The 27,209-nt window shown below is 48.9% G+C and overlaps 1 protein-coding gene across 10 annotated transcripts in view; it reads right to left on the reverse strand.

The window, feature by feature from the left end:
• Window positions 1-12,607: 12,607 nt before the first annotated feature.
• CERS4 (ceramide synthase 4) overlaps window positions 12,608-27,209 on the reverse strand; it is a 28,207-nt gene continuing 13,605 nt past the window's right edge. For 4 of the 10 annotated variants that reach the window (XM_080675062.1, XM_080675059.1, XM_080675061.1 and 1 more), the window contains 11 exons: window positions 20,306-20,399; window positions 20,042-20,215; window positions 17,917-18,034; window positions 17,017-17,135; window positions 16,864-16,921; window positions 16,210-16,260; window positions 15,795-15,887; window positions 15,467-15,595; window positions 14,957-15,063; window positions 13,128-13,284; window positions 12,608-13,048 (listed from right to left, as the gene is read on the reverse strand). In XM_080675062.1, the coding sequence (XP_080531188.1) occupies window positions 12,881-13,048; window positions 13,128-13,284; window positions 14,957-15,063; window positions 15,467-15,595; window positions 15,795-15,887; window positions 16,210-16,260; window positions 16,864-16,921; window positions 17,017-17,135; window positions 17,917-18,034; window positions 20,042-20,214 (1,173 nt within the window). In that variant the 5' untranslated portion in view covers window position 20,215; window positions 20,306-20,399 and the 3' untranslated portion in view covers window positions 12,608-12,880. Of the gene's footprint in view, window positions 13,049-13,127; window positions 13,285-14,956; window positions 15,064-15,466; window positions 15,596-15,794; window positions 15,888-16,209; window positions 16,261-16,863; window positions 16,922-17,016; window positions 17,136-17,916; window positions 18,035-20,041; window positions 20,216-20,283; window positions 20,400-27,209 lie in introns of all 10 variants that reach the window. The other 6 variants (XM_080675057.1, XM_080675053.1, XM_080675056.1 and 3 more) reach the window with 2 other exon arrangements.

A 27,209-nucleotide genomic window follows, 5' to 3' on the forward strand; every position in this document is an offset into this window, starting at 1 on the left:
AATAAAAGTGTAACTGCTAATTAGACTGAATGTCCTTCCTAACGACCTTCCGGGCGAAGCTGGGGCTGTGAGGGAAGCCTGGGTCCCGAATGCCAGAGGGAAGCCAGTGCCGGCAGCTGGGGGAAGGAAGGCTTACTCTTGCACGAATTTTGTGCATCGGGCCTCTAGTTATGTATAACAGGATATTGTAAAAATTAAGTTATGAAATTTTTATTACAACGTTTCTTACATACCGTTATGTTGGCTGGGCCGCAAAAATATTCATTGTGGGCCACATCCTGCCCGAGGGCCGTGAGTTTGACATGTTTGCTCTACATCTTTGCCAGCATTTGGTGTTGTCAGTGTTCTGGATTTTGGGCCATTCTGATAAGCGTGTAGAGGCCGCTCATTGTGTTTCTTAAAAATATTTTTATTGATTTCAGAGAGGAAGGGAGAGGGAGAGAGAGAAACATCAATGATGAGAGAGAATCATTGATCAGCTGCCTCTTGTATGCCCTCCACTGGGGATGGGTCAGTGCCAGCCTGACAGGTGAACCGGGCTGAGGTAGGGAGGTGGGAATTAAGAAAAGAAAGACAAGAAAGCGGGATCGGGAGGACTGCAAGCCATTGACAGACTGCAGCAGCTTTATTAACTGCGCAATACCTTTTATACACAAACACTGACTGGGAGGTCAGTTCAAAGGAACGTACTCTCCGTTCCTCTTAATCTCTAAGGGAGAGATAAAGCAGAAGGCAAATTCTTGGTACAGCAAATCTCAGTAAATAGTTACAGACTTCTGGGAAGCCATGAAAGGTCGCTCTCATTCTGCTGACAATTGGAAATCGCCATCCAAACAAGTCAGGGGACACTGTGTGGGCAGGGGACTGAATCTTATCAGTCCCTTCGGGTGCAAGGACTCTGTCAGCTTACACCCGGTCTCCAACAGATCCCCCTTCTTTTAATTCTAAGCTACTAATAATGGAAGTAAAACTTAAACATCAAGAACAAAGTTCTCACTATTAAAATATTAATAAAGCAATGATATCTGGATGGTGGACAAATGGTGGCAATGCAGGTCCGACCCTCTCTGGTTTGGTCCTGGGCAACCTGCAGCGACGCACAGCTGCTAACTGCTAGCATGGCAAGGTGTCGTCAGCGTCTTCTATCTCTGGACTGTTTCTCCTCTTGTCTTCGTGGTTGGAGCAGTCCTGTCAATTCCTCTTTGTTGCAGGAATCCACATGGTCTTGGAGTTGTTTTCTGAAAATATATAAACATATTCTCAACCAAAAGTTAATAAAGGAATCTTTTCTATAAATTTGACTTGGGATCCTTTTTTATTTTTGCCCAAACGATTTTCCTTTGGCTTATTTTTACACCATGTGTGTTTTTCATGGGTGTCTTGCTGTTAGCATTACAAATGAAAGTTAATTTTCTAAAGTAAAAATTTTCTAGATGTAATTTACTTACAGGATATTTTTCCTTACATGATATTCTTCCACTATCCCCCCTTTTTTTGATTAATGGAGGCTTTTAGAAATTTCATAATGCAGTCTTGATAACTTTAAACTTTAATTTTTTGCACAAAAATATAACTGCTTTTGGGTTCATTGCATATTAAGCAATTTTATGATGAGATGAACTACTAATAGAAATTTTAGTTAATACTTTAGAAATAGCTTTTAGTACAATTAAATTTTCTTGAATATTTACTTATTTTAATTAGCCAATTTAAATTAATCTGAAAACTTGACTACTATTTTACTGTCAAATTTAATACTCTAACAATAATCTTAGTTTACTCTGTAAATATTAGTGGAAAGGATTATTTGCATTCTTGAGTAGGCTCTGAGTATTCCTGGTGCTAGGCTGGATGTAGATATAGGGCAGCTGCTGTCGGCCAAGTCTCTGTTGTTGTCTCGGTCCCGATCTAGGCTGGGCCAAGTCTTTGTATGTTACCTGGGTCCTGATCTGAGCTGGGCATGGGAAGCGCGAAGCAGCCATGGGGGCAGGAGACCTCCCTCAGACGGGGTGAGGGTTCAGGCCCCTGCAAGGTTGGGGGGGTGAGGGTCTGTGCCCCACCTCTGTTGATCCCCAAGTTCTCTCCTGATGGCCCCTCTGCGACTGTGCCTGTCTTAGGTTGTTCCTTCCCTGAGGAATCTTACCCGTCTCTGGCTAACCAGCCATCCTCCGGGGCCAAGCAGGGTGATGTGAGGTTCAGTTCTGTCTCCTTGATAGACTATGCCCCAGTGGCCTCCACGCCCAGTACCTGCCTTGGGATCCCCTCACCTGCTGGCGGGGCCCCGGCACTGATCACATATCTTGGGGAAACCAGGTTTCTTCTCCAGGGAGGGCCCAGCTCACCATTGGGCGAGAAACAGATCTATGGTATCAGCCACCACAAGGCTTCAACCTCAGCATGAACAGAAAGCTCAGGCAACAACTGTGGGCAATTGGATTGTGAGAAAAGGGTTACTCTTGGCATAAAGGGCAAGAGAGGCCAATATAGAATGCTCAAGTGCCTTCCTAAGGGGCCCTCCACACAGTGGAAGGGATTAAATCCTTTTATGTCCTTTTTAAATTGCTGCCAAACATTCAAAGAATTAGTTTATAAGTTTGTTTGGGATAATTGTACAATATGCTGTTGTAAAACATCAAAAATTGTAATGAAATTGTAGAATAATATCATGTAAGGATATTCTTTGCTCTAGCCCATGGCAATTCAATTTCAAACTGGCTGTTAATTTCTCTTTATGCTTAAAAGATAGACAGATCTTAATTTTTTTCTTTTTTGCTTTCTGAAGTAATACCCAATTTGGCCAAGATTTGCATTTCCCTGCGAGTTCTTCTATAATTTTTAAATGAAACCTTAAGTAATCTTATTGCGGGAGAGCAGATAGCCCTGCCCTCTCCTGCCACCTTTGAATTTCTCCGCACCAGAGGCGGTTTCAGCAGTGGAGTTTCACTTATTACAGATTTTAAATTCCAAATACAAACTAAGATTTTAATTTGAACAAGAAACCACACTATTTTATGATCACATAGACTTCAACATTTGCCTATAAAGGGCACTTTCCCTAGACCAGCCGTGGGCAAACTACGGCCCGCGGGCCGGATCCGGCCCATTCGGCTGTTCTATCCGGCCCGCGGAGCCGAAAGAGCGGAGGGTTCTCTTGCTCTCCCCTCCGCTCCTTCACCAGCAGCAGTGTTAACATGGCAACGTCGGGAAACAGGGCCACAGCTCCTTCTTCTGAGTGGGAGGATTTATATCCGCCCATTCAGTAGAAGGAACAATCTCTCAATCTTCCAGAGGCTCCTTGTAATGCCCGTGGACACGACCCCTGACATCACCCTGGGAATGCGTAGACACGTTATCGTGGTGATGTAGGGAGACACGCCCCTGGAGAGCACAGTATCAGAGCATTAGCTAAAAAGGAGACCAACAACACTGTTCCCACTGAAGTTGATGTTTTAAAGACCAAAAACCTTTCAACCCAGTCTACATTGCCATCTACATCTACGTCCTGGGCATAATTTGGAAGTTGCACTAAAGAAAATGTTTAATTTACTGTTTACACGTTTTGTTCTTTTCTATTTGTTTTAGTTTTAAATTATTTTATTATATTTAAGTTTAATTTGAAAGGCTTTTGTACCTTTCCTTTGTTAGGCAATTTTATTTTGCCTTTGCCATCTTCAATATAAGGTATGTTATTGTGCTATGATTCCTCCATTTTTTGAAGTTTCAAATTATAATAATTAGAGTTTACATTCTTCTTGTTAAAATGTTTGAAATGAATAAAACTATTGAAATAAAAAAAAAAATACCGTACCCTTTTATGTAATGATGTTTACTTTGAATTTATATTAGTTCACACAAACACTCCATCCATGCTTTTGTTCCGGCCCTCCAGTCCAGTTTAAGAACCCATTGTGGCCCTCGAGTCAAAAAGTTTGCCCACCCCTGCCCTAGACTCTAGCTGTCCCATGCTTTACTCCCGACACTTATGTTAAGAAGTTTCTCCTCTCTTACCTTAATATTCAGAGTGCACTCTTTACCTGGAGGAGTTCCTCACCATCTGCTTCCCAAGTCCTCAGGTCCCTGTTCGGGCGCCAATCAGTGCCAGCCTGACAGGTGAACCGGACTGAGGTAGGGAGGTGGGAATTAAGAAAAGAAAGACAAGAAAGCGGGATCAGGAGGACTGCAAGCCATCGACAGACTGCAGCAGCTTTATTAACTGCGCAATACCTTTTATACACAAACACTGACTGGGAGGTCAGTTCAAAGGAACGTACTCTCCGTTCCTCTTAATCTCTAAGGGAGATAAAACAGGAAGCCAAATTCTCGGTACAGCAAATCTCAGTAAATCGTTACAGACTTCTGGTAAGCCATGAAAGGTCGCTCTCATTCTGCTGACAATTGGAAATCGCCATCCAAACAAGTCAGGGGACACTGTGTGGGCAGGGGACTGAATCTTATCAGTCCCTTTGGGTGCAAGGACTCTGTCAGCTTACACCTGGTCTCCAACAGGGATGGAGCCCACAACCTGGGCTTGTGCCCTGACCGGGAATCGAACTGTGACCTCCTGGTTTTTAATTTACATTTATTTCCCTGATAGCATATGATGTGTGGTGACATATGTGTTTTCATATGCTTATTTGCAATCTGCATATCTTTAATGATCTTTGGCCCATTTTCCAGTTGGGTTGTTTGTTTTCTTATTGTTGAGTTTTAAGAGTTCTTTGTACCAGTATATCTTAGATAATAGTCCTTTATCAATGTCATTTGCAAAATTTTCTCCTAGTCTGAAACTTCTATTGTCCCTTCTCTCTTCTTCTCTCCCTCTCTCTCCCTCTCTCTGGATAATGTCTTTCACAAAGCAGAAAAAATTAATTTTAATAAAGTGGAGCTATCAATTCTTTCTCTCATGGATTGTGCCTTTGGTGTTACCTCTAAAAAGTCATTGCCAAACCCAAGTCCATCTAGATTTTCTTCTCTGTTATCTTCTTGGAGTTTTACATTTTGCATTTAGGTTTATGGTCCATTTTGAGTTCATTTGTGAAGGGTGTAAGATCTGTATCTAGATTCTTTTTTTTTTTTTTTTTTTTTTTTTTGCTTGTGGATGCCGTTGTTCTAGTACCATTTGTTGAAAAAACTATTCCCCGATCCTCATTGTGTTGCCTTTGATCCTTTGTCACAGATCAATTGATTATAATTATATCTGTCTGTTTCTTGGTGCTCTCTCTGTTCCATTGATCTATTTGTCTATACTTTTGCCAGTATCACCCTGTCTTCATTACTGTAGCTTTATAATAAGTCTTGAAATTGTATAGTGTCAGTCCAACTTTGTCCTTTTCCTTCAATATTGTGTTAGCTATTTTGGGTCATTGTCTCTCCTTATAAACTTGAGAATCAGTTTGCTAATAACCACAAAATAAGTTTTTGGGATTTTGATTGGAATTGCATTAGGTCTATAGATCAAGTTGGGAAGAACTAACATCCTGTCAGTATCAAGTCTTCTTATTCATGAACATGGAATATTTCTTTAAAAATTTTTTTAAAAAATACGTCTTATTGCCCTAGCCGATTTGGCTCAGTGGATAGACCATAAGCCCGAGGACCGAAAGGTCATGGGTTCAATTCCTGTCAAGGGCATGTACCTGGGTTGCAGGCTCGATCCCTGACCACGGTTGGGGTGCGTGCAGGAGGCAACCAATCAATGTGTCTCTCTCACATTGATGTTTTTCTATGTCTCTCCCCCTCCTTTCCACTCTCTCTAAAAATCAATGGAAAAATATCCTCCAGTGAGGATTAACAACAACAAAAACATACACACAAAATACGTTTTTTATTGGTTTTTAGAGAGAGAGGGAGAGGATAGAGAGATAGAAACATCAATGAGAGAGAAACATCATTGATCGTATGCCTCCTGCACCAGCACCACCCCCTTCCCCTGCCGCCCCTGCCCCCCACCCGCTGGTTGCCTCTGGGGATAGAGCCCTAAGCCTGACCAGGGGTTGAACTGATGACCTTCTGGTTCATGGGTTGATGACCTTCTGGTTCATGGGTTGATGCTCAACCACTGAGTCACACTGCCGGGCTGAATATTTCTTTTTTTTTTCTTTTCTTTCCGGGCTGAATATTTCTTTAAAAATTTTTTTAAAATTGATATTAGAGAGAGAGGGAGAGATAAAAACATTGATTTGTCATTTCGCTTATTTATGTATTCATTGGTTGATTCTTGTATGTGCCCTGACCCATGATGAACCCACAACCTTGGTGTATGGGAACTATGCTCTAACCAGCTGAGCTATTAGGCCAGGGCAGACTATGTCTCATTTATTTAGGTTTTTTTACTTCTTTCATCAGAGTTTATAGTTTTCCTGATGTAGAACTTGTACACATTTTATTAGATTTATACCAAAGTATTTAATTTGGAGGAGGGATGCTAATGTAAATGGTATTGTGTTTTCAATTTCAAATTCCACTTTTTAATTGCTGGTACATAAGAAAGTGATGGACTTTTATATATTAACCTTGTTTCTTGCAATGTTGCTATAATGGTTTATTAGTTCCAAGAAGTCCTTTTGGTAAAAATTTTTTTTGAATTTTCTACATAGACGATCATATCATCTAGGAACAAAGTTTTATTTCTTCCTTCTCAATCTGTATCTCTCCCCTTTTCTTGTCTTATTGCGCTAGCTAGACCTTAAGTAGGAACTGGAAAAGAGTGTGAGAGGGAACATCTTTGCCTTGTTCCTGATCTTAGTGGGAAAATTTGAGTTTCTCACCATTAAGTATGATGCTAGCTGTTGAGTGTTTTGGGTAGATGTTCTTTGGGTAGATGTTCTTTGGGTAGATGTTCTTTATCAAGTTGAGTAAGTTCGCCTCTATTTCTAATTTACGGACTTTTCCCATGTTTGTTTGTTTTTAAAGTTGTAGTAAAAATACACATAACATAAAATTACCATCTTAACTATTTTTTAAAATATGTTTTTATTTATTTCAGAGAGAGAAAGGGAGAGGGAGAGAGAAACATCAATGAGAAACATCAATCAGCTGCCTCCTGCACGCTCTCTACTAGGGATCAAGTCCAAAACCCAGGCATGTGAACCTGATGGGGAATCGAACCATGATATCGTGGTGCATGGGACAATGCTCAACCACTGAGCAACACCAAGCAGGCACCATCCTGTTTTTAAGTGTACATTTTGGTAGGGTTAAGAATATTCACATTGCTGTGTAATCTATCTCCAGAACTCTTCATTTTGCAAAACGGAAACTCTCTACCCATTAAATAACCTTCCATTTCTCCCTCCTCCAGCCCTGGCACCCACCATTCTGTTTTCTGTTTCTACAAAGTTGAGTCCTGTAGGGACCTCATATAAGTGCAATCACACAATATTTGTCTTTTTGTGTCTGGCTTATTTCATTTAGCATAATGTCCTCAAAATTTATCCAAGTCATAGCATGTGTCAGAATTTCCTTCCTTTATAAGACTGAATAATTCCATTGTACTTTAACCACTATCAACATGTTGGCCAATTTAGCACCAACAAGAATCCCCAATTTGTGGTACAGTGAAGAAGGAAGCTTTATTATGTGTAAAACAGCTCAACTGTGATACAGCATAGCTTTGAAAACAACAGGGCTGTGAGGCAGACCTGGGGCCAGGTAGCCCTGGGGTCAGGCCCCTCTGTCTGGCTAGACCACTCTTCCCTGTGCCTGTCTGCACTGGTCTGCTCCCCTCTCATCTCGTGATACACCTTTAGTGTTTCAGCTCAGCCAGAGAAATGCAGCCCTCAGTGGAAAGGGAAAGTAGACTCCCTAAGCCAGAGCTGCTTATATATACACGAAGTTCCTGTCCTGATCCCTGATTGGTCCATTTTCATGCAAACGAGGACTCCAAATCCTAGAAGTTTGATTGGTCCAAAAGGCACTGCCCTGGTTGGTCAGAATGGAGCCACTATGATTGGTTAGTGAAGGAGCTGATGGGGGATGTAGCTGCACAGCTCAGATTGGATGGAGAAAGCCTCAGTCATATTGGTTGACGTAGGATTCCAGGAACTCCTTTATAAGGGCTGGCTCAGAAGGCAGAAATACAGTGCAGACAGTTCAGTGTAGCTTTTCCCTGAAGTGGATAGTGTGAGGGGCCCCTTTGTAGAAATGGCTACTAGGCTGTTTTGTTTCGGTTTTAAATTTGAGCCCAGTTAGCTAATGGATGGCCCACTCCCCCCTTTTTTTTGTTAATCCTCACTTGAGGATATTTTTTCCATTGATTTTTTTTTTTTTAGAGAGAGAGGGAGGGAAGAAACATTGATGTGAGAGACACATCAATTAATTGTAGGATGCAGGATCGAACCTGCAACCCTTCGGTGTGTGGCCAATGCTCTAACCACGGAGCCACATCAGCCAGGGCCCCCATATCCTTTTAAGGAGGTATGTTCTTTTTTAGGGTCCACACACTCCTGTGACTTGTCTGCTCATATCTTGTTTGTCCCTTTACATTTAGGCAACTCCTTTTCTTATTTCGTTTAGCATATATCCTCTGATGTCATAGTATGTGTCAGAATTTCCTTCCTTTTTAAGACTGAATAATTCCATTGTATTTAACTACTTAACTATTCTTAAAAATTCACTCCTATAACTTGCCTGTTCGTATCCTGTTTGTCCCTTTACTTTTGGTTGGCTCTTTTTCTTGATGATATATATATATATATATATATATATATATATATATATATATATATATAAAATTTTATGGAATGCTTTGTGAATTTGCGTGTCATCCTTGTGCAGGGACCGCACCAATCTTCTCTGTATTCCAATTTTAGTATGTGCTGTCAAAGCGAGTATGGGAGTTCTTTCTTCAGGCTCACTCCAAAAAATCTCCCTACCCATTAAACAGTTATTCCATGTAGTAGCGTGTGGTGTTTTTTTATCCTCACCCACGGATATGTTTGTTTTTTATAGAGAGGAAGGGAGAGAGAGATCGTTTCCTTCCATAGGCACCCTGACCTGGGACCGAACCTGCCAATTTTAGGTGTATGGGATGACACTCCAACCGAGCCACTAGGCCAGGGCTGTATTCCTTTTTTATGGCTGAATAACATTCCTTTGTGTGGATGCATCACAATTTGTCCATGCACCGGTTGATGGACCTTGGGGTGGTTTCCACCTTTTGGCTATTATGAATGGTGCTGCTGTGAACATTCATGCAAAATATTTTGAGTCCCTGTTTTCAACTGAGTCATATGTAACTAACTTTTTGAGGAGCTGCCAAATTGTACTCCACAGTGTTAACCATCTTATGTTCCCAGCAATGTATGAGGGTTGTTCCAGCTTATTCCACATCTTCACCAACACTGGTTATTTCATTTTTTGCCACATCCATTCTTATGGATGTGAAGTGGTATCTTGTGGTTTTGATTTACATTGAACATTTGATTTGTTGAACATCTTTTTATGTGCTTGTTAACTATTTGTGTATCTTCGTTGGAGAAATGTCAATTCAAGTCCTTTGTCTATCCTTTTTGTTGTTCTTGAACTCTAAGAGTTCTTTATAGATTCTGGATACTAGGCCCTTTTCAGGCATATGGCTTGAAAATACTTTCTCCCGGGTTGCATGCTGTCTTTTTGCATATCGCCTTTAAAATACTTTTTAAAAATTAAATTTATTGGGGTTTAATTGGTTAATACAACCATATAGGTTTCAAGTGTGTAATTCTATGATAACATCATCTATATATTGCATTGTGTCCACCACTCAAAGTCAAGTCTCCTTCTGTCACTATATACTCCACCCCCTCTACCCTTCACCACCCCCTCATCCCTCTTTCCTTCTGGTAACCACCATACTGTTGTGTCTGTAAGTTTTTATCTTATTTGTTCATTTGATGCTTTCAGTTTTATTTTTTAAATGTATCTTTTTATTTCAGAGAGGGAGAGAAACATCAATGATGACAGAGAATCATTGATTGGCTGCCTCCTGCACACCCCCTGCTGGGGATCAAGCCCACAACCCAGGCATGTGCCCTTGATTAGAATTGAACCCAGGACCCTTCAGTCCATAGGCTGATTGCTCTATCCACTGAGCCAAACCAGCTAGGGCAGATGCTTTCAGTTTTAGATGCCACATGAATGAAGTTTGCATATCCCTTTCAAATTGTATTTATTAATAATATATCTGTCACCACACCTCACAACTTCAAAAACTAGAACAGCCCTAACCAGTTTGGCTCAGTGGATAGAGCGTCGGCCTGCGGACTGAAGGGTCCCAGGTTCGATTTCGGTCAAGGGCATGTACCTTGGTTGTGGGCACATCCCCAATAGGGGGTGTGCAGGAGGCGGCTGATCGGTTTCTCTCTCCTTGATGTTTCTAACTCTCTATCCCTCTTCCTTCCTCTCTGTAAAAAATCAATAAAATATATTAAAAAAAAAAAAAACTAGAACAGTGACAGTAATTTTTATCTACCTGAATCTCATTCCCCTGCTTCCCCAGATCAAAGGTAACATATCAGTCTTCTGAATTTTCTGTCTATATTTTATTAAATAAATATAGTAGTGTCCCCCTATCCACGGTTTTGCTTTCTGAGGTTTCAGTTACCTGTGGTCAACTGCTATACAAAAACATTAAATGGAAAACTCCAGAAATAAACAAAACATAGTATTCAGGGTATTCCCCAAAAATGTACACACACTAACAGGTGATAAAAATGAAATGCATTTTAATAAACACAGCCTTTATAATTATTCAAAGTGTGTGTGTGTTTTTGGGGAACACCATAAAGATAGGATTTGGTACAATCTGTGGCTTCAGGCATCTACCGGGGATCTTGGAGAAGGGGGGACTACTATAGTTCTACTAGACAGACATTTATGCCTAAACAATCATCATTTTGAGATGCTCTGAACTTTATAAAATCATCAACAATTTTACATGATGTTTTTTCAAATGATGTACCAGTTTACACTGTCCCCACTAATATCTGATTCTTATTGATCCCCACCTTCTCCAACACTTGCTTTGTCCAATATCTTTATTTTTGCCAACTGAATGGGTCTAAAATGGTTATGTCTTGGCATTATCCTGATCATGAATGAGATTGTCTTCATGTTTATTGGTCATAAATGTCTTCTCTTCTGTAAGTGTGCATTGTGCCTTTTCCCCTATTTTCTCTTTAGATTGGTTGTCCTTTCTTTATTGATTTGTAGGCATACCTGATGTCTCTTTAGAGATAAAGATGAAATGCACCTGTCCTGCCAGTGAAAGCCCAGCTCCCCTCAATGGCGTGTGCCATACCAGCTCCCTTTCCCCTGCAAACATCACCACCAGAGGGCGCTGTCACTTTTGCCAGGATAGCTGGTGAGAAACAATTTGTCATTTTCATCTGCACTTAAAAATGTTGAGCATCTTCTTTACTTGCTTCAGGCCAAATTGCACCTTTCCCCTCTGAGTAACCTGTTCATCTTCCCATGCCTCCGTCCTCTGAGGATCTGCTTTTCCCTCTCAGTATTTACTGTAACATTCCTATTTGATAACCCCTTTACACTCCCTTTTTTCCTCCCAAGGTCCTTCCACCTCACAAATCCTTCTGACACTTCATTCATCCTCTCTCCAGTGCCTCTTTCCCTCCCATTACCCCAGTGTCCCTTGTTCCCATACCACCCGCCCCTCTTCTATCTGTTCTTCCCCCTCCCATCTTTCTAGTCCCTCTTTCCATCATCTTAAACACCCTTTCTCTTGAATCTCTTTCTTTTCCTCCACCCTTGTCTCTCTCAGTGGAGACAAAGCAGAGACCTTCCTCCTCTCTGCCACGTGTCCCCACTCCATTCTCTCCTGTTGGTTTGCACAGAAGACAAGACCTGCATGCCTTCTCTCTTCTGGCCTCCCCGCTCCTGTCCCTCAGCCGTCTTGACAAGGTGTCTTCCCTTGCCTCTCCTGTCCCTCTTCCACGCCCCCTCTCCTAGCCATTTCTCTTGGATCTGTTCCTCTTTGACTGTTTCCTTCCCCTCTCAATGACTTGTCCTCCATCTCTAACCCATTTCCTCTCCCCCTGGCCCCCACGCAGTGCCCTCCTCTGCCATTTCCTACTTCTTTAGTTTCTACCACTCCTCCTTTTTGTTGTTCTCCTGAGGGCAGCATGTTCTGGCCCTGCATGGGGCCGGGCTGGCTATGATTTCGGGGTATGGGACACAGCCAGCCTGTCTCAGCTCCTGCAGAGCTCTGAAAGTGACCTCACCCAGGCTGACCCTGGGGAAACGCATGGGAAGCCCCACTCATGGGCCCTATTTTCCTGTCTCCAGGGAGGCCCGGAGGACCATTAGGGTGGTGTTCTGCCAGCACTGAGCAAGAGCTGCAAGGATAGGTATGAACCTCCCCTTCGCCCTTTTACTTGGCCTCTGACCTTTGTGACCTCCAGCTGTAAGCTGGGTAAGTGGCTAGCTGAAGGCTGCTCTGGGTGGCAGGAGATGGCTCACGCTCACGAGCTGCTTGTAGTCTGGGTCTTGTGGGACTGGGCGTGTGTCTTTGGGTGGCAGTGAGTGTCCTATCAGTGGGGTATGCAGAGTCCTGGCTTCCTCGGGCCTCTGAGGAGCTGTGACAGGGACACAAACTCTGAGGCAGAGAATTTGGCTCTGTTCAAGTTTTATTGTACCCTCACTGCCTGGGGACGGCTCTGGTGGGCTGCAGCACCCTGCTGCTGCCCACCCCAGCTCTGTCTAGTGGCCTGAGGGAAGGTGGGAGGGTAGGCAGAAGGAAGAGGCTGGAGACAGATCATCAGCCCTCCTCCCACCCTGGGGTGGGGCCCTCTCTGTCTCCACAGAGCTGGCCCAAAGGCCACCAGTCCAGGCGCCCCACAAATCCAAGGCACTGGGGCAGCCCTTACAGCCAATCCTCAGCCAGCTATGAGACCAACATGTGCCCATTGGCCAGCTGCCCAGCTGCCCGGCTCCGAAGGCCATCAGTGGGAACTGCCTGGGGGCCTTGAGCTGCTCCATTCTTGAGCTGCGGATGCTCCTCCCCTTCGCTTGAGGCCGACTCCTCCACATCACTGCGAATGTCCTTCTCCATCTGGGGAACAAGGAGTGGGCACAAGGCTCGGCTGGGGCTCCAGGGTGGCGTACAGGAGCCCACCCTCGCTCGACCCTACCTGGCCTTTCTTTATGAAGCTGTGGATCATACGAAGGATGAGGCAAGACCAGAACACATGCAGCAGCTGCAGTATCACCAGAAGCGAGTTGAAGAAGTAATAGCCGAAGAAGGGGCTCGAGTTGGCAATGGACTCGTAGTATGTGGTATAGAGGATCCTGGGGCAGGCAGGTAGGCAGGCAGGAGGGAAAAGCTCTAACTTGTGTGACCTTCCCTACTCCAGAACCTTCGATGGCTCCCCGTGGTCCCCAGAGTGATACCAATGCTTCAGCTGGGCATTTAAATGCCCCCTCTCACTTGGTTGTGAGCAGGTCACACAAGCTTACCAACTGGCCTGTGCACAACCATGAGCCCCAAGGGAGCAGCACTTTGTATTCCCACTGCTCTGCTGGTGGTCTTTCCACACCTTTCCTTCTCTTCTCAGGCCCCTTCTTCCCCCGCCTCAGCAGGCTTTCACCCCCGCCACCCTCACCCAGAGCAGCCTGTAAGGAGATCTGCCTGGCTCATGCAGTGGAGCCCAGCTGGTCCTCCCTTCTCCCTGGTACCCTTTCCTCAAATACCTTCAGGGACCCACACTCCCACCCCCCACTTTATGCTGCTCCCTCTGCATCTCCCTTGCAGGCTCGCCTTGACCTGCAAACATCAGGGGTTCCAGCACTGGGGCTCTCTGTCCATACCTGGTCCCTGGATGACCCTGTCCAGTCTCATGGCTGCAAACACTGAATATTCATCTCTCTCCAAGTTGGTGTGCCCACTGTTTCCTCACGTCTTTTCTGGGGGTCTCTGGAGGCCCCTCAACCCCAACACAGCCAGAGCCGAGCTCCTGATCCTGACATGACAACTCTGAGCTCATAACCATCTCATGACCCTGAGTCATCTCTGAGTCCACCCACTTCACCTGTGCTGGACCGGTCCCATCATCGCTCCCCTGGAACAGGGCAGTGGCCTCTGCCCTGGCTCCCAGGCTCCTGGGCCAGGGTTGGGATGGGGGGTAGCGGTCAGGGTGTTGGTTCCGGGGCTCTCACCAGCTATTCTCTCTGCAGCCACCAGAGGGTGCCTGTGAGCACCTGAGTCAGGTCCTCTCCCTCCTCAGAATCCTTCACTTCGCTTGGTGTAAAAACCTGTCTTTCCCAGTGGCCCATAAGGCCCTGCACAACCTGTCTGGTCCCCTACCTGCCCTCACAACCTCCCTCTCGGTGTCTAGCTCACTCTGCTCCTGTCACATGGGCCTCCTTGCTGCTCAGGCCCAGTCCAGCCTCAGGGCTTTTGCCTGTGGTCTTCCCACTGCTCTTCTGCTGTGATCAGCACTGTCCTCGCCCTCACCTCACTCCAGTCTTCCTGTATGAGCGCTGTCAGCGACACCCCTGACCGTCCAAAGACCCACACACTTCCTGTGCCTGACTTTACTATCTCTTTAACACGATCACCACTCCCTCACACGCTTTCTTTTCTACTTGTCTGCCTTATTTTATTCCCCCAATGTCAGCTCCATGTGAGCAGAGACCTTTATATTGCTCCCTCTGCTGGGAGAGGCTCAGCAAATAAACTGGGCACACTTGAGTGAGCTGGTGACCGACCCTGCCATCTGTTCCATGTTCCAGGCACATAGGGGATGAGGACTGAGCCCAGTTTTCGGTCTCTTTTGCCTTTTGCCTCTGGCCCTTAGCACGTGCTGTGCCTGGGGCTGGGAACACAACACCCTTCTTTGTCTCCTCTGGGAAGTCTCCCAGCCAACACCCCCTGCTCCCCGGGTCTGGAACCAGGGTGAGGCAGGTCTGGATCCCAGCTGCGCCCACACCTCCCTAGCCCCCCACTAGAGGTCTGACTCACTGGGTGGGGAAGAGCACAAGGCGGGTGTAGAAGAAGACCAAGGAGAAGATGAGGAAGAGAGAGTTGCACACTCGCCGCCGGTGCGTGTAGTTGAACATCTTACAGGCCTGGGGGAGACAGCAGAGAGGACTCAGGCGGGTGGTAGGGAGGGGAACCAGGTAGGAAGGGGTGAGGCCTCTTCTCAAGGAAAAGGTGCCATGGGGCAGAGCCTGATCTCCAGGAACTGCCTAGAAAGGTACAAAGTGGGTCTCTGAGTGAGAAGCTTCAACTACCAGAACGAGGGTGGGGCCTCACCTTCCAGGAATCTTAGGGGGTGGGCCTCACCTCCTAGGAAGACAAAGAGGGTCAGGAACACAATTCCTAGGAAGCCTGAGTAGGGCGGGGTCTCCTCTCCCCGGAAAGCTGAGGGGGCGGGGCCTCACCTCACTGGAAGACTGAGGGGCAGGGCCCCATCTCCAGGGGCACCTGGGAGGGTGGGGAAGGATGCTGAGAGGGGTGGGCTGGGCCCACCTCCAGCAGGTAGTCTGCGGAGTCATGCAGCAGCAGCACCAGCGAGCCAATGCGCAGCAGGTTTGCGCTGTAGGAGAAGGTGATGAGGATGATGGTCACGAGGTGGTGCGCCACCTGTTCCTTGAAATCCTGCGAGAGACAGTGGGTGACCCCTGGGACAAGGCTGGGTGGCCAGAGGGGCCCTCTCGGGGATTGGTTGGCACCATGCTTCCTGCCTGAGGTACCAGAGGGTCTCCAGGTAGGGGTGAGGCCATCCCTCCCAAATGAAACTGGATCCGGAGTCCCCCAGGACATCCCTCCCCCAGCGGGAATCTTGGCCGGTCCTCACCTTGCGCCTGATGTCGAAGGGCAATGTGATCAGCAGTGAGATGTAGAAACTCAGCTCGAGGAGGTACCAACAATACAGGGCCGGCTTCAGGGGCTGTGGTCGGGTGGTGGGACAGGGTTAGCTGAGGGAGTAGAACTCCTCAGGCCCCTCCCCAATTCACTCAAAACCAGGACACTTGAATCCTAATGAGCGAAGAGGTGTGAGATCCGTATCCCTGGAGATGACCAAGGGCCCCTCCTGCTCCAAGTTTCCTGCCTCCTAGCCCCTCTGCGTTCCGCAGGGGAGGCAGAAACAGACAGCCGGACTTGGAGGGGGATCGTACTGTCATGTCCAGGTGTGGTTCTGCCGCCTTTGGCCACAGGGACTCTGACTATCCCAATCCTCTCTCCAGCCCCCAGGCACCCCCGCCACTCACCTGGTTTGGGTAATTGTCCCAGCACATTGCCGGCCTCCACAGCCATGACTCCTGGGGGGAGGGAAGGAAAGAGGGGGACACACACAGACATCTGAAGCTGCCCAAAGATCAGACCCCAGTTCCCTACCCCAGGCCTGGGACCTCCTTGGCCCTTGAGGTGCTGCTGTCACTCATCTCTGATCTTTTTTTCTTTTAAAAAAATATTTTTATTGACTTTTAGAGAGAGAAGAGGGGGAAGAGAAAGAGAAACATCGGTGTGAAAGTGGAACATGGGTTAGCTGGCTGCTTCCTGCACACCTCCTGCAGGGAATCGAGCCTGCAACCTAGGCATGTGCCCTAACCGGAGTCAAACCAACAACCTCTTGGTGCATGGAATGATGCCCAACCAATGAGCAACACCAGCCAGGCTACTCGGCTCTGATCTTTCTCTGCTCTCACTCACTGCCAGATCCCCAGCCCCAACTACAGTAGGTCCCAACAGGCTCCTGTTGAGGGAACATCTACCATGATGTTTGCCAAGTTCTCTCTCCCTCTTCTGTGCATAAGCTTTCCCCACTGCTCACACCCTCCACCCCCTCACCCCCAAGCCAGGCCCAGTGCACAGTAGGTGCTTGTGGGACAGGTGGAGGGACAGGAAGCAGTCAGAACACTCACGTGGTAGAGGACGGAGAGGCCACCAATGAAGGAGCACAGATAGAAGAGAAACCTCCAGCTGCAGACAGACAGGGAGCCCCTGAGGCAGCTGCTGACACAGCAGACCCTCCCCGCCCCCACACCTCCCTACACCAAGCCCCACCCTGGGCTGACCTGGCTTCACAGAACTTCTTGGTCAGGCAAGGTCGGTCCTGGTTCCGGCGTCTTCGGAACCAGCGTTGGGTCTGCCGCAGTGTGAGGCCACACTGCGTGGCCAGAACAGCTATCCGGGGCTAGGAAAGGGGTGATGGGGGCCAGGGTCAGAGAGGTGGCGTCCCATTCCTGTCCCAGGAAAGGTGGGACCCAGCTTTGCTACTCCCTCCCCTGCAGCCCCAGACCTCACGTGTGGGGCTGTCTACCTATGGAGATAGGGGAGTTGTGGGGTATGGGGTAGGGCTCCCCAAACAGTCAGGCCTATGAGAACCCAGCCCTGCTCATAGGACAGGCAGATGACGGATGGAGACGGATTAAGGAAGGGGCTGGGGCATGGGAGCAGCTCCCCAGAGGTTTTCCTGAACCCCTTATAGGAGAGCGCGCTCTCAGCTACTCCAGGCGGGCAGTTGAGACCTTGTCCTGACCCCTCCCTGCAGAGGGGGGCTGATCACAAGGCTCTCTATTCTGCAGGAGCTGAGCCCCTCCTCCCCCCAGGGTAGGAAGACCTCTCCCCTCCCTCCTCCCGCTCAGGACCCAGCCCAGACCCCGTCCACCGGGCAGCTATGTCATGGGCAGGAATTGAGGAAGAGTCACATGACTGCAGAACCCCCAGAATAGTCAGCCCTTCCACTCTTCCCCAGAACAAGAGAGAAACCCCCTCCCCTCACCCTCTCCAGGCCCAGGAGCTGCCCACTGGTCAGCTGAGCTCACTGATAAGGGACCAGGTGGAGTGGGAGTGGGTGAGGGGCTGCCCTGGGCTTTCTCTGTCCCCAGGAAGCGGGCTACATACCATTCGCAGCCCCAGCCACACGGCAGCCACAAAGGCAGATGGGGACGGAAGAGAGTAGCAGGGGTCCTCACCTTGTCGGGTTTCCATCCTTCCATGAGGAAGTGTTTCTCCAGTGTGGCGTTGGGTTCCACGGGTCTCCTGGCCTGATCCTGCACACCCAGCCACCGGCTCAAGGGCAGGCCGATGAGTCTGGGTGCAGGGGACACAGGGCTTGTCAGTTCAGGTGAGAAGGGATGTACATGCTAAGGCGGGGAAACTGAGGCTCGGAAGGGCCAGGTCATACCCTGGGACCCTGGAGGATTGCTGCTGCATTAAACTGAACATAAGAAAGATAGCTGGACTGGTCTTCAGAATCAGCGTGTGGTCAATTTTGGGGTACCATATCACCTTCATTCAATCTAATTCCAAACCAGGCGTCAGAGTCCCCTCACTGCCTGTCTTATGGTGGCCTACATCCTGGCCCGGCCCCCACCAGGCTGGGGCTACCCCCCTCCCCTCTCTCGCCCTCCCCCACTCCAGGGTGGACACTTGGAGGAGCTAAACTCTGATCAATCATCACATTGCCCACAGCGGGGTCCTAAGGCCAGGGAGTCAGAACTGAATTTCTTATCTATCATTCTAATATCGAGGCTTCATTTGGGAAACTGAGGCTCAGAGCAGCCCTGCAAGGAATGCATCCCAGACTCAATCGTGATGGGAGAACAGCATGCACTGACATGTGTTGAGGGCTTACGATCTGTCAAGCACTATGCACTTAACCCTATGTCATCCCCGTGTCCTGATGGACAAAGGCTCAGAGAGGTCAGAAATGTGCCCGAGGTGACACAGCGAGTGGAAAACCTGGAATTCAAATCCAGGATTCACTTTCCCTTAATGAAGGGGAAAACCCTGCCTTCCACCCACTCCCACTGCCCTTGGCAGCAATTGATGCCTTTGGGATGTGGTAACGCTTTCACATCAGTTGGGGCCATCAGTCAAATATGCAAACCTCCCCCCTTGGGGATCCAGTAGTGAACCTGGGCACACCCCTCCAGCACTTCCCAACCCTGTGGGAAAGCAGACCACCCATCAAGGACTGGCTAATTGTGCCTCTCAGAATCCCTCAGGTGAAGCCTCGGTCTCTACTGGCCAACCCACTGTGTGACCTCAAGCAGGTCACCTGACATCTCTGTGCCTCCCTTTCTTCTGTACAATGGGGATAGTAATAGTAGTGCCACCTCTCAGGGTTGCAATGAGGGCAAAGTGGGTTAAGACACATACACTGCTTAGAGCAGCGGTTGGCACAGCGTGTGCTCAAAGGGTGCCTGTAAGATAAATACATCAGTGGGTCCCCCATGTCCAAGGAGCCCATATCCAGGAAGCTCCTTATGCGTGGAAGAGAGAAAGCAAGATGCAGGATGCTCCCATGTCCCTGCGGTCAGGGCTAGACAGAGGTGGAGACCCAACTGGCTGAAGGGGATTAAGGGCTCTGTGGTGGGAGGGGCAGGGCAGGCTTCCCTCGGACCCAGCCTTAAAGGAGCTGCAAAGGAGTGTGTGCAAACCAGGGATGGGTGTGAGAAGTGGAGGAAGCGCATGTGGAGAAAGGGGAGGGAGTGGGGTCCTCCTCTGGCAAGGCAGGTCTAGGAGGGTCATCTGAGAAATGACTGAAAATCTACAGGGTTTGGCAACCAGGAGGGGTCGGTGCCAGGCTGCAGGAGACTGGGGGTGAGTGGAGGGAATCCCAAAAGGGAGGCCTATGCTCCTTCCTTTGGCTAAAAAGGGCAGTAGGAGGAGGGGTGACAGAAGGAGCAATGGGGAACCAGAGAGAAGTGGTCTGGCTTGCCTGCAGAGGGACTGGCTTGCCTGCAGAGGGACTGGCTTGCCTGCAGAGGGTCTGGCTTGCCTGCAGAGGGACTGGCTTGCCTGCAGCGGAAGAGGAGGAGGGAGTGGACCGGAGTTTCCCTGCTTACTGACTGACTGGCCTCTGCAGACCTGTCCTTGTTGGGCACATGCCCATCCGTTTTCTGAAGATGCTGGCATAGCCGGACTAGAGCTGCAGTCAGTATTGCGATAAAACAGCCACTAGAGACCAGAAGAAACGTGAGTGATGGCAGCTAGGGGCAGGATGGAGTAAGGGGCAATTTGGTCCAAAGCCAGAGACACATCAGGACAAAGCCCCGCACAAGGTGGTCGCACAGGACCACAACCGACACTCACCTCTCGAAGGTGAAGCGCATGGCTACCAGGGCCAGTGCCAGGGGCAAGGCTGCCAGCAGGTCCTGGGGGTGGGCATAGACCAGGCCATCCCGGTCCTCTAGGTCAGCCCATGAGTTATTGGGAGGTAGCCAGAAGCGGTCTTGCCACAGCCACTCGTTCAGACTAGACCACATCCTGCGGACAGACGGTCCAGTTAGGGGGAGCTCACCGTGTAGGGTGGGTGAAGCTGGAAGGCCCCTCACCTGGCCCGCATGCCCCCAGCACCTGCAGCTTGGAGTTTATTACAGCCAGTGTTAGGAGAAACTTGGTCTGTGTGTCTTCAGACAAATGACCCGATCTCTCTGAACCTCAAGTTCATCTGTAAAACAGGGACAGTAATACCCACCTCTCAGCTGGGCCTGGTTAGGTACACAAAGTGCTTAGCCTGGCGCCTACGGACCTTTGACAACACGGCTTATGACAGCAGTGATTATTCTGCACTTGACAGACAAGACAATGATGGCCAGAAGTTAAGGAAGTAGGGTCACGACCGCAAGTTGTCAAATGTCCGGAAATGCAACCCAAATACCAAAAATTTAAGGAAATCTGTAACTCCCTCGCTGGCTACCCTTCCCAATGTGGACTCCCTATGAGGAATGAATGTCACTGTCTCATTCGCTACCCCAAACCATGGTGGCAGCTGGGTGAGAGAACCAACAGCAAGACTGAGCTTCCTGTAACGGAGCAGTAACTAAGGGGAGCCAGCTTTCCCCCAGGGGCTATCACAGGACCAGCCCCATCTGCAGACCCTGCTGTCTTAAGTAGCTCAGTTTCTCCCTTTCTCCAGATCCTCCTGCCTCCCTCTTGTAGGGACCCCTGAGGTTACTTTGGGCCCCATAGGTAATCCAGGGTCATCTCCCACCTCAAGGTTAGCCTGTTAGTAACCTTAATTCCTTCTGCAAACTAACTCCCCTTCTCTATGTGAGGTAACATATTCCCAGGTCCAGGGGTTAGGACATGGACATCGTTAAGGAGCGTTGTTCTGCTGGCCACAGAGCTGGCCATCAGGAGAGGGGTTGCTCTTAGGGACAGGGAGTGACCGGAGGGGACTGCAGAGGGCTGGAAGGTTCAGCCCTCAGTTAAGAAATTCACTGAGCTGTGCATGTCTGATGTGGGCCCTTTTCTCTGTGCAAGTGAAAACACTTGTATTTAAAAAGTCTCTACAGTTCTGCCCACCTGACGTGGCTCAATGGTTGAGAGTCAACCTATGAACCAGGAGGTCATGGTTTGATTCCCGGCCAGGGCACATGCCCAGGTTGTGGGCTTGATCCCCAGTAGGGGGCATATGGGAGGCAGCTGATCAATGAATCTCTCTCATCATTGATGTTTCTATCATCTCTCCCTCTCCCTTTATCTCTGAAATAAAAAATAACACATATATACATATTATATATATATAATATATATAATATATATATATATAAAATATATATTATATATATTTTAAAGGTCTACAAATTTGATTTTAGGTCTGACATGTGGGTTTTCTCCCCGCACCAGCAAGCAATTCTGACACCTAACTGGAGACAATGTCAGATCCCACAGGTTATGGATTCTGTCCTGCAAGACTGCCTCCCCCACCTTCACCTGGGCTTCTGGCTGACAAAGGGCTACAAATCCGGTTGCCACCATACCATTTTCGGGTTTGATGTATTTGCTAGAGCGGCTCACAGAACTCGGAGAGACAGTTTACTTGCTAGACCACTGGTTTGTAAAGAATATAGCTTAGGAGCAGCCAGATGGAAGAGATGCGTGGGGCCAGGTATGGGGAAAGGGCACAGAGCTCCATGCCCCCTCCAGGCACCAATCCCCCCAAATCTCCATGTGTTCACAGCCTGGAAGCTCTCCGAACCCTGTCCTATTGTTTTTTATGGAATCTTCACTACACAGGCATGATTAATTAACTCATTGGCTATTGGTGATTGATTCAACCTTTAGCCCCTCTCCCTTCCTGGGAGGTCTTGGGGTGGGAAGGACACATAGCTGGGTCCCCTGACAATCAGCCCCCATCCTTAGGTGACTAAGGGGCTTTCCAAAAGTCACCTCATTAACATGACAAGATAACTTTATCCATCTCAATTCCTACAGTGTTAGGAGCTCTGTGCCAGGACAAAGGCCAAATTTGTATTTATTATTATTAATCACAGTATCACAAATGAAATATAGAAAAAAATAAAAATTCTTAAGAGTCTGAGGAAGTGGGCGAACCAGAATGGGTGAGAGGATTTTGGGGTAGTTGGGTTCAGTGTTGAAAGCTGGGGCGTTGTCAGATGTCCCCGTGGACACGCAAAGGAGGCAGGAGCTCCTAAGTCTGGGGTAAGGGTGGGGAAGGCCAGGCAGGACTCATGAGTGCGTGGCCCATGTTTAAATCCATGGGCATGGACGGAACTGCACGTGTGTGTGAGGCGGGGTGTGGCTAAGGAGCACCCCAATCACACCGAGGCACCAGCCTTCAGGCTTCAGTGAGGGAGTAGTAGTGACCACTGCCACTGGACACTGGTGGGGGAGGGGCGCTAGACAGCAGTAACCTGGAAAGCAGTCAAGGATGTGAGGCATTGATGAGTTTATTTTTTTACTATTATTATTATTTTTTAGAATTACCTCCCTGAAACTTGCATTTTATTTATTATTTATTTATTTTTTATTTTTAATATGTATTTTTTTATTTCAGAGAGGAAGGGAGAGGGAGAGTGAGAAACATCAATGATGAGAATCATTGGTTGGCTGCCTCCTGCACGCCCCCTATTGGGGATCGAGCCCACAACCTGGGCATGTGCCCTGACAGAGAATTGAACCGCGACTTCCTGGTTCATAGGTTGATGCTCAATCACTGAGCCACGCCAGCCGAGCACAGTGATAGTTTTGACCCACGAGGCTCAGATAACCCAGACAGGATAGACAGATGGAAAGGCACATGGGAGGACTTCTGTCCGGGTGGTTGATCCCTCTAGCAAAGAAACCATCTTCACTAACAGGAAAGGCTGGTTTGATACCATGTACCCACTGGGGCCCGAGGACACACGCCCATCCTGGACTTCCTGGTCTCACACATCCACCGCAGGGCATCTCCAGCCTCTTCCTCAGGAGCTGTTACAGCCATCCGATAAGACACCCTCCACCAAGAGCAGATGGGAGTGGGCTAGGGGTCCAGATCCCCAGCCCCATGTTCTTCCCCACCCGTGGGTGCCAGATGGGTCCACTGAAGCCAGGGTGCTTCAGAGACCAGGGAAGGCACACAACAACGGCCTCTCCTAATCTCAGGCCACTGCTGATGTGTGCAGCCTCAAAGTCCACCATTCATCGCCTGACACTTTGCTCCCATCACACTGTACCATTTCACACACCCAGCTTTACAAATGCTGTCCCCTGCCTGGAAGGCCCAGATAATGTTTACTGCCCCAGGCTGGGTGCCGAGGGCACAGAATGGTGGGGGAAGAGGGCAAGGTCTCTGCCCTTGCAGGTGGTTTAGTTGTCACTTCCTCCTGGAGGCACCACCCGACTGCCCCAACCTTGGATCCACTTAAAGAACCTCTCCAAGACCTGCCTGGCTCACTGTGGTGTTGGGAGCTAGCCAGGCAGTCTTTCCGAGGCGGTGAGAGGTGAAGAAGGATAACCAGCCTCAAACCCGTCCCCTCAGGTGAAGCAGGCCCAGCCCTTTCTGGCCCCGAGTCATTTTGAAAAAGTACTTTCCAAACCAGAGAGCCTCCAAGGTGGCTTCAGACTGGCATACCCTACCCTGATTGCAGAGGTCTTGGCCCTGGAAGTCCTACCTCTCTCTAACCCCAATGTCTGTCATCCCCCCCGCCCCCCCCCCGCCCCGACTCCTCCACCCTCTTGGTAAAGAAGGGACATCGGTTTGGGAAGAGAACAGGGTCCGGAGCCCAGCAAAGTGGCCAAGTCCCAGGTCCAATGCTCCCAGTCCAGGGGCCTCAATTTCTTCACCCACCTTTGGTGGGTCAGGTGCCTGACACACAGGGTGGGCTCAGGGGCGGCTGTAAACAAGTATCTATAGCCAGCAAGGCCTGAACTTCTCTTTCACTCCTGATCCCTCACCACATGCCCTCTTCCCAAAGGATGGGAAGAAGTGGGGTTCTGGGGGGCACTGCTCCTCAGTCTTCGCTTTTTCTCTTTTGGACACCTCCACTGGGACACTCTGCCTCCTTGGACATCTGCTACCTTGTCTGAGGAATGAGTACAGCCAGGTCTCCTGCTTTACCACACACTCTGCATGCCGGTATTGCCACACACGGCGTTCCTGTCTCACCCATTTCCTCGGGCTGCTGACTGGCTACTCTGTGCTTCCGTTTCCTCATTTATAAAATGGAGTAACCACAGGCCCTTCCACATGGGGTGGCTGGAAAGACACGAGGAGAGGAGTAGGCACGATTGTCAGCAGTAGAGAGGGGTGGGCTAGAGAGCGTTCTGGAAAGGAAGGCTGGCAAGATCTGGGTGGTTCTTCCAGAACAGGCCCTGGCTTTAAAGCTGTACCTAATGAACTCAGGCTGGGTTCAGTGAGGGCCACAGAGGGGCCATTTGGAGAATGACCATATGGGTGGCTGGGCCAGCCTGAGCCTTCATCCCCATCCCCATCAGTCCGGCTGCATTTTGAAGCCTCTTTGGCCTTATTCCCAGCCCTGCCTCTGCCACCTGGAGCTAGACTGATAATCCTTCTTAGTGGCTAAAAATATTCCCAGATTGGGGGACAGAGAGAGATTAGGGCTTGTGCTGACGTGAGGAGGGGCAGGAGAGCAGAGGGTCCCTGGCCCGCCTCAGGAGTCTGAAAGAGCTCACATGGTCCTTATTAGTCCCCTGAACCCTCAAATGTCCCACCAGAGCAGGATTGTGCACACAAGTTTGTCTTATTTTCAATCTGGCTGGAAATAGGACTAGCCTGAGTTGTTTAATTGAAATAGGAAATCAATTTAGACTCCAGATGTCCAGGTCCAGCCCAGGGACAGACAGACACACGACAGACAGACAGACAGATAGACACACACACACACACAATCACCCCCCCCCCCCTACAGCCTGGCCTGCTGCCTGGAGTCACCTGACTCCTGCAGCTGGAGGCCCTGGCAAAGAACACATGATGTGCTAAGTGGGGATTGTTTGTCGATAACCACAGTTGCCCCTGTACTGGGCCCTGGCTGTCCCCTCCAGATGGCCCTGGCTCCCACTCTGGACCTCTCTGAACAGGGTGCCCAAAGGGTGCTAATAACCAGCGATGCAGCCAGTGCAGGAGACACTACCATATACTTCTCCCTGCAAAGATCCAAAGAGGGGACCCCAAGTCCAGAGTGCTACCTTGCCCCAGCCTATTTTATTTTATTTTTAAAAAATACTGACTTTTAGAGAGAGAGAAAGGGTGAAGGAGAGAGAAAGGGAAACATGGATATGAGAGTAGAACATCGATCAGCTGCATCCTACATGCCCCCTACCTGGGCAAAACCTTTTGGTGCCCAGAATGACGCCCAACCAACTGAGCCACACCAGCCAGGGATGCCTTCGTCCATCATTCTTCTCAGCTCATCCATCACCTCCTCAGAGAAGCCTTCTCAGATCACTCACTACCAAAGAAGCCACGTTATTAGTCCATCTCTTTACCCTGTTTCGTTCCTTTAGCCCCGTCATCTCAGTTGATCTGTTTTTTTATTCACCTGTTTGTCTGCCTCATTACAAGGCATAAGCCTCATGAAGGCATGGATGTTGTTTTAGTCACTGCTATGTCCTCAGACAGGGCCTGGCACAACATTAGGCACCGACTAATAAGTAGATGAATGAGTGGATAGAACAGACACATTGACAAGTGGGTGGATGGGAAGACTTCAGGTCAAGTGGTCCAAGTTCCTAGAAAAATATGCCACTTTCTGACACAGGCAAGGTCAGCTTGATTCCCACTAAGTAGGTGTACTGTCTCCCTGTAAACTGGGCAGCCTGAGGCTCAAAGCCAGAAGCTACTAGAAATAGGTCACTCAGCCAGCAAAGGAGAGAGCCAGGGTTGGAAACTCCCTCAGGGGGATCAGGACCCTGTGGAGGCCTCTCCAGGCCTGCTTCTGCCTATCAAGGTTTCCTGGCAAGCTCAGGGGCCTGGGTGCACTGAATCAGATATCCTGGTATCCCCAGCCCACTAGCCACCCTTCATGACCTCATCCATCCCACCCACTCCCCTGGTGCCCCCTCCCCCACAATCAAACAACCAACAGTGGGGCCATGAAGTTGCTGCTCTACAGCTGCCTGGCAGGCCTGCTCTCCTAGCACTGCTCCCTCCCTCCCTCCCACAGCTCCTTTCAAGTGTTCCACGCCACCCCCCCCCAAAAAAAACCACAAAAAAACCAAAAAAAAAACCACCACCCAGGTCCTAGGATGCTCAAGAACTTCCCCCGGTGGTCCAGCCTCCAGGGTCTTTATCAGCCTTTTGCCAGAAATGCCTCCACCCCTTCGCTGGGCCAGTTCCTGCTAGCCTTTCAAGACCTTGATCAGATTAACTTCCCTTCTCTGCCCTCCCACCCTCGGCAGAGCCCCCTACTCAAGCTTTTTTTTTTTTTTTTAATCCTCACCTGAGGATATTTTTCCATTGATTTTTAGAGAGAGTGGAGAGAGGGAAAGACAGAGAGAAGCATCAATGTGAGAGAAACACTTGATTGCCTCCTGTACGAGCCCCAATTAGGGCCCAGGCCAGGGAGAAACCTGCAACCAAGGTACGTGGCCCTGGACCGGAATCAAACCCATCAAACCTGGGACCCTTTGGCCCACAGGCCGATGCTAGCCACTGAGCCAAACCCGCTAGGGCCTCAAGCCTTTCTTAAGAGCTGTGTTTTGGCCCTGGTCAGACCCCATGGAGCTTAGAGAGCTAGGTAGCTCTGAGTCTCCCTCAACAGTGAGCACCAGGTAAAGAGACCTCTGGGGTCCCCAGCATCACCTAATGTGGGTGTGTGTTGGGGGACAGTCAGGGAGCTTTCAAGGACTGAGGGAGGAGGGAGGATCGGGTCTTTGGGGGTTTGAGGGGGGAAATGAGCAGTCCCCAGCCTCAAAGGCAGGCAGAGGTGGGGGCAGCCGGATCTGATGGATACCTGCATAGGGTTGGGTCAGGAATACAGATGAGGGTATAAAGGCAGCCCTACTGGACTAC

Source organism: Plecotus auritus (genome assembly GCF_963455305.1).
Source record: "Plecotus auritus genome assembly, chromosome: 6".
In the NCBI taxonomy this organism is placed as follows: Eukaryota; Metazoa; Chordata; class Mammalia; order Chiroptera; family Vespertilionidae; genus Plecotus; species Plecotus auritus.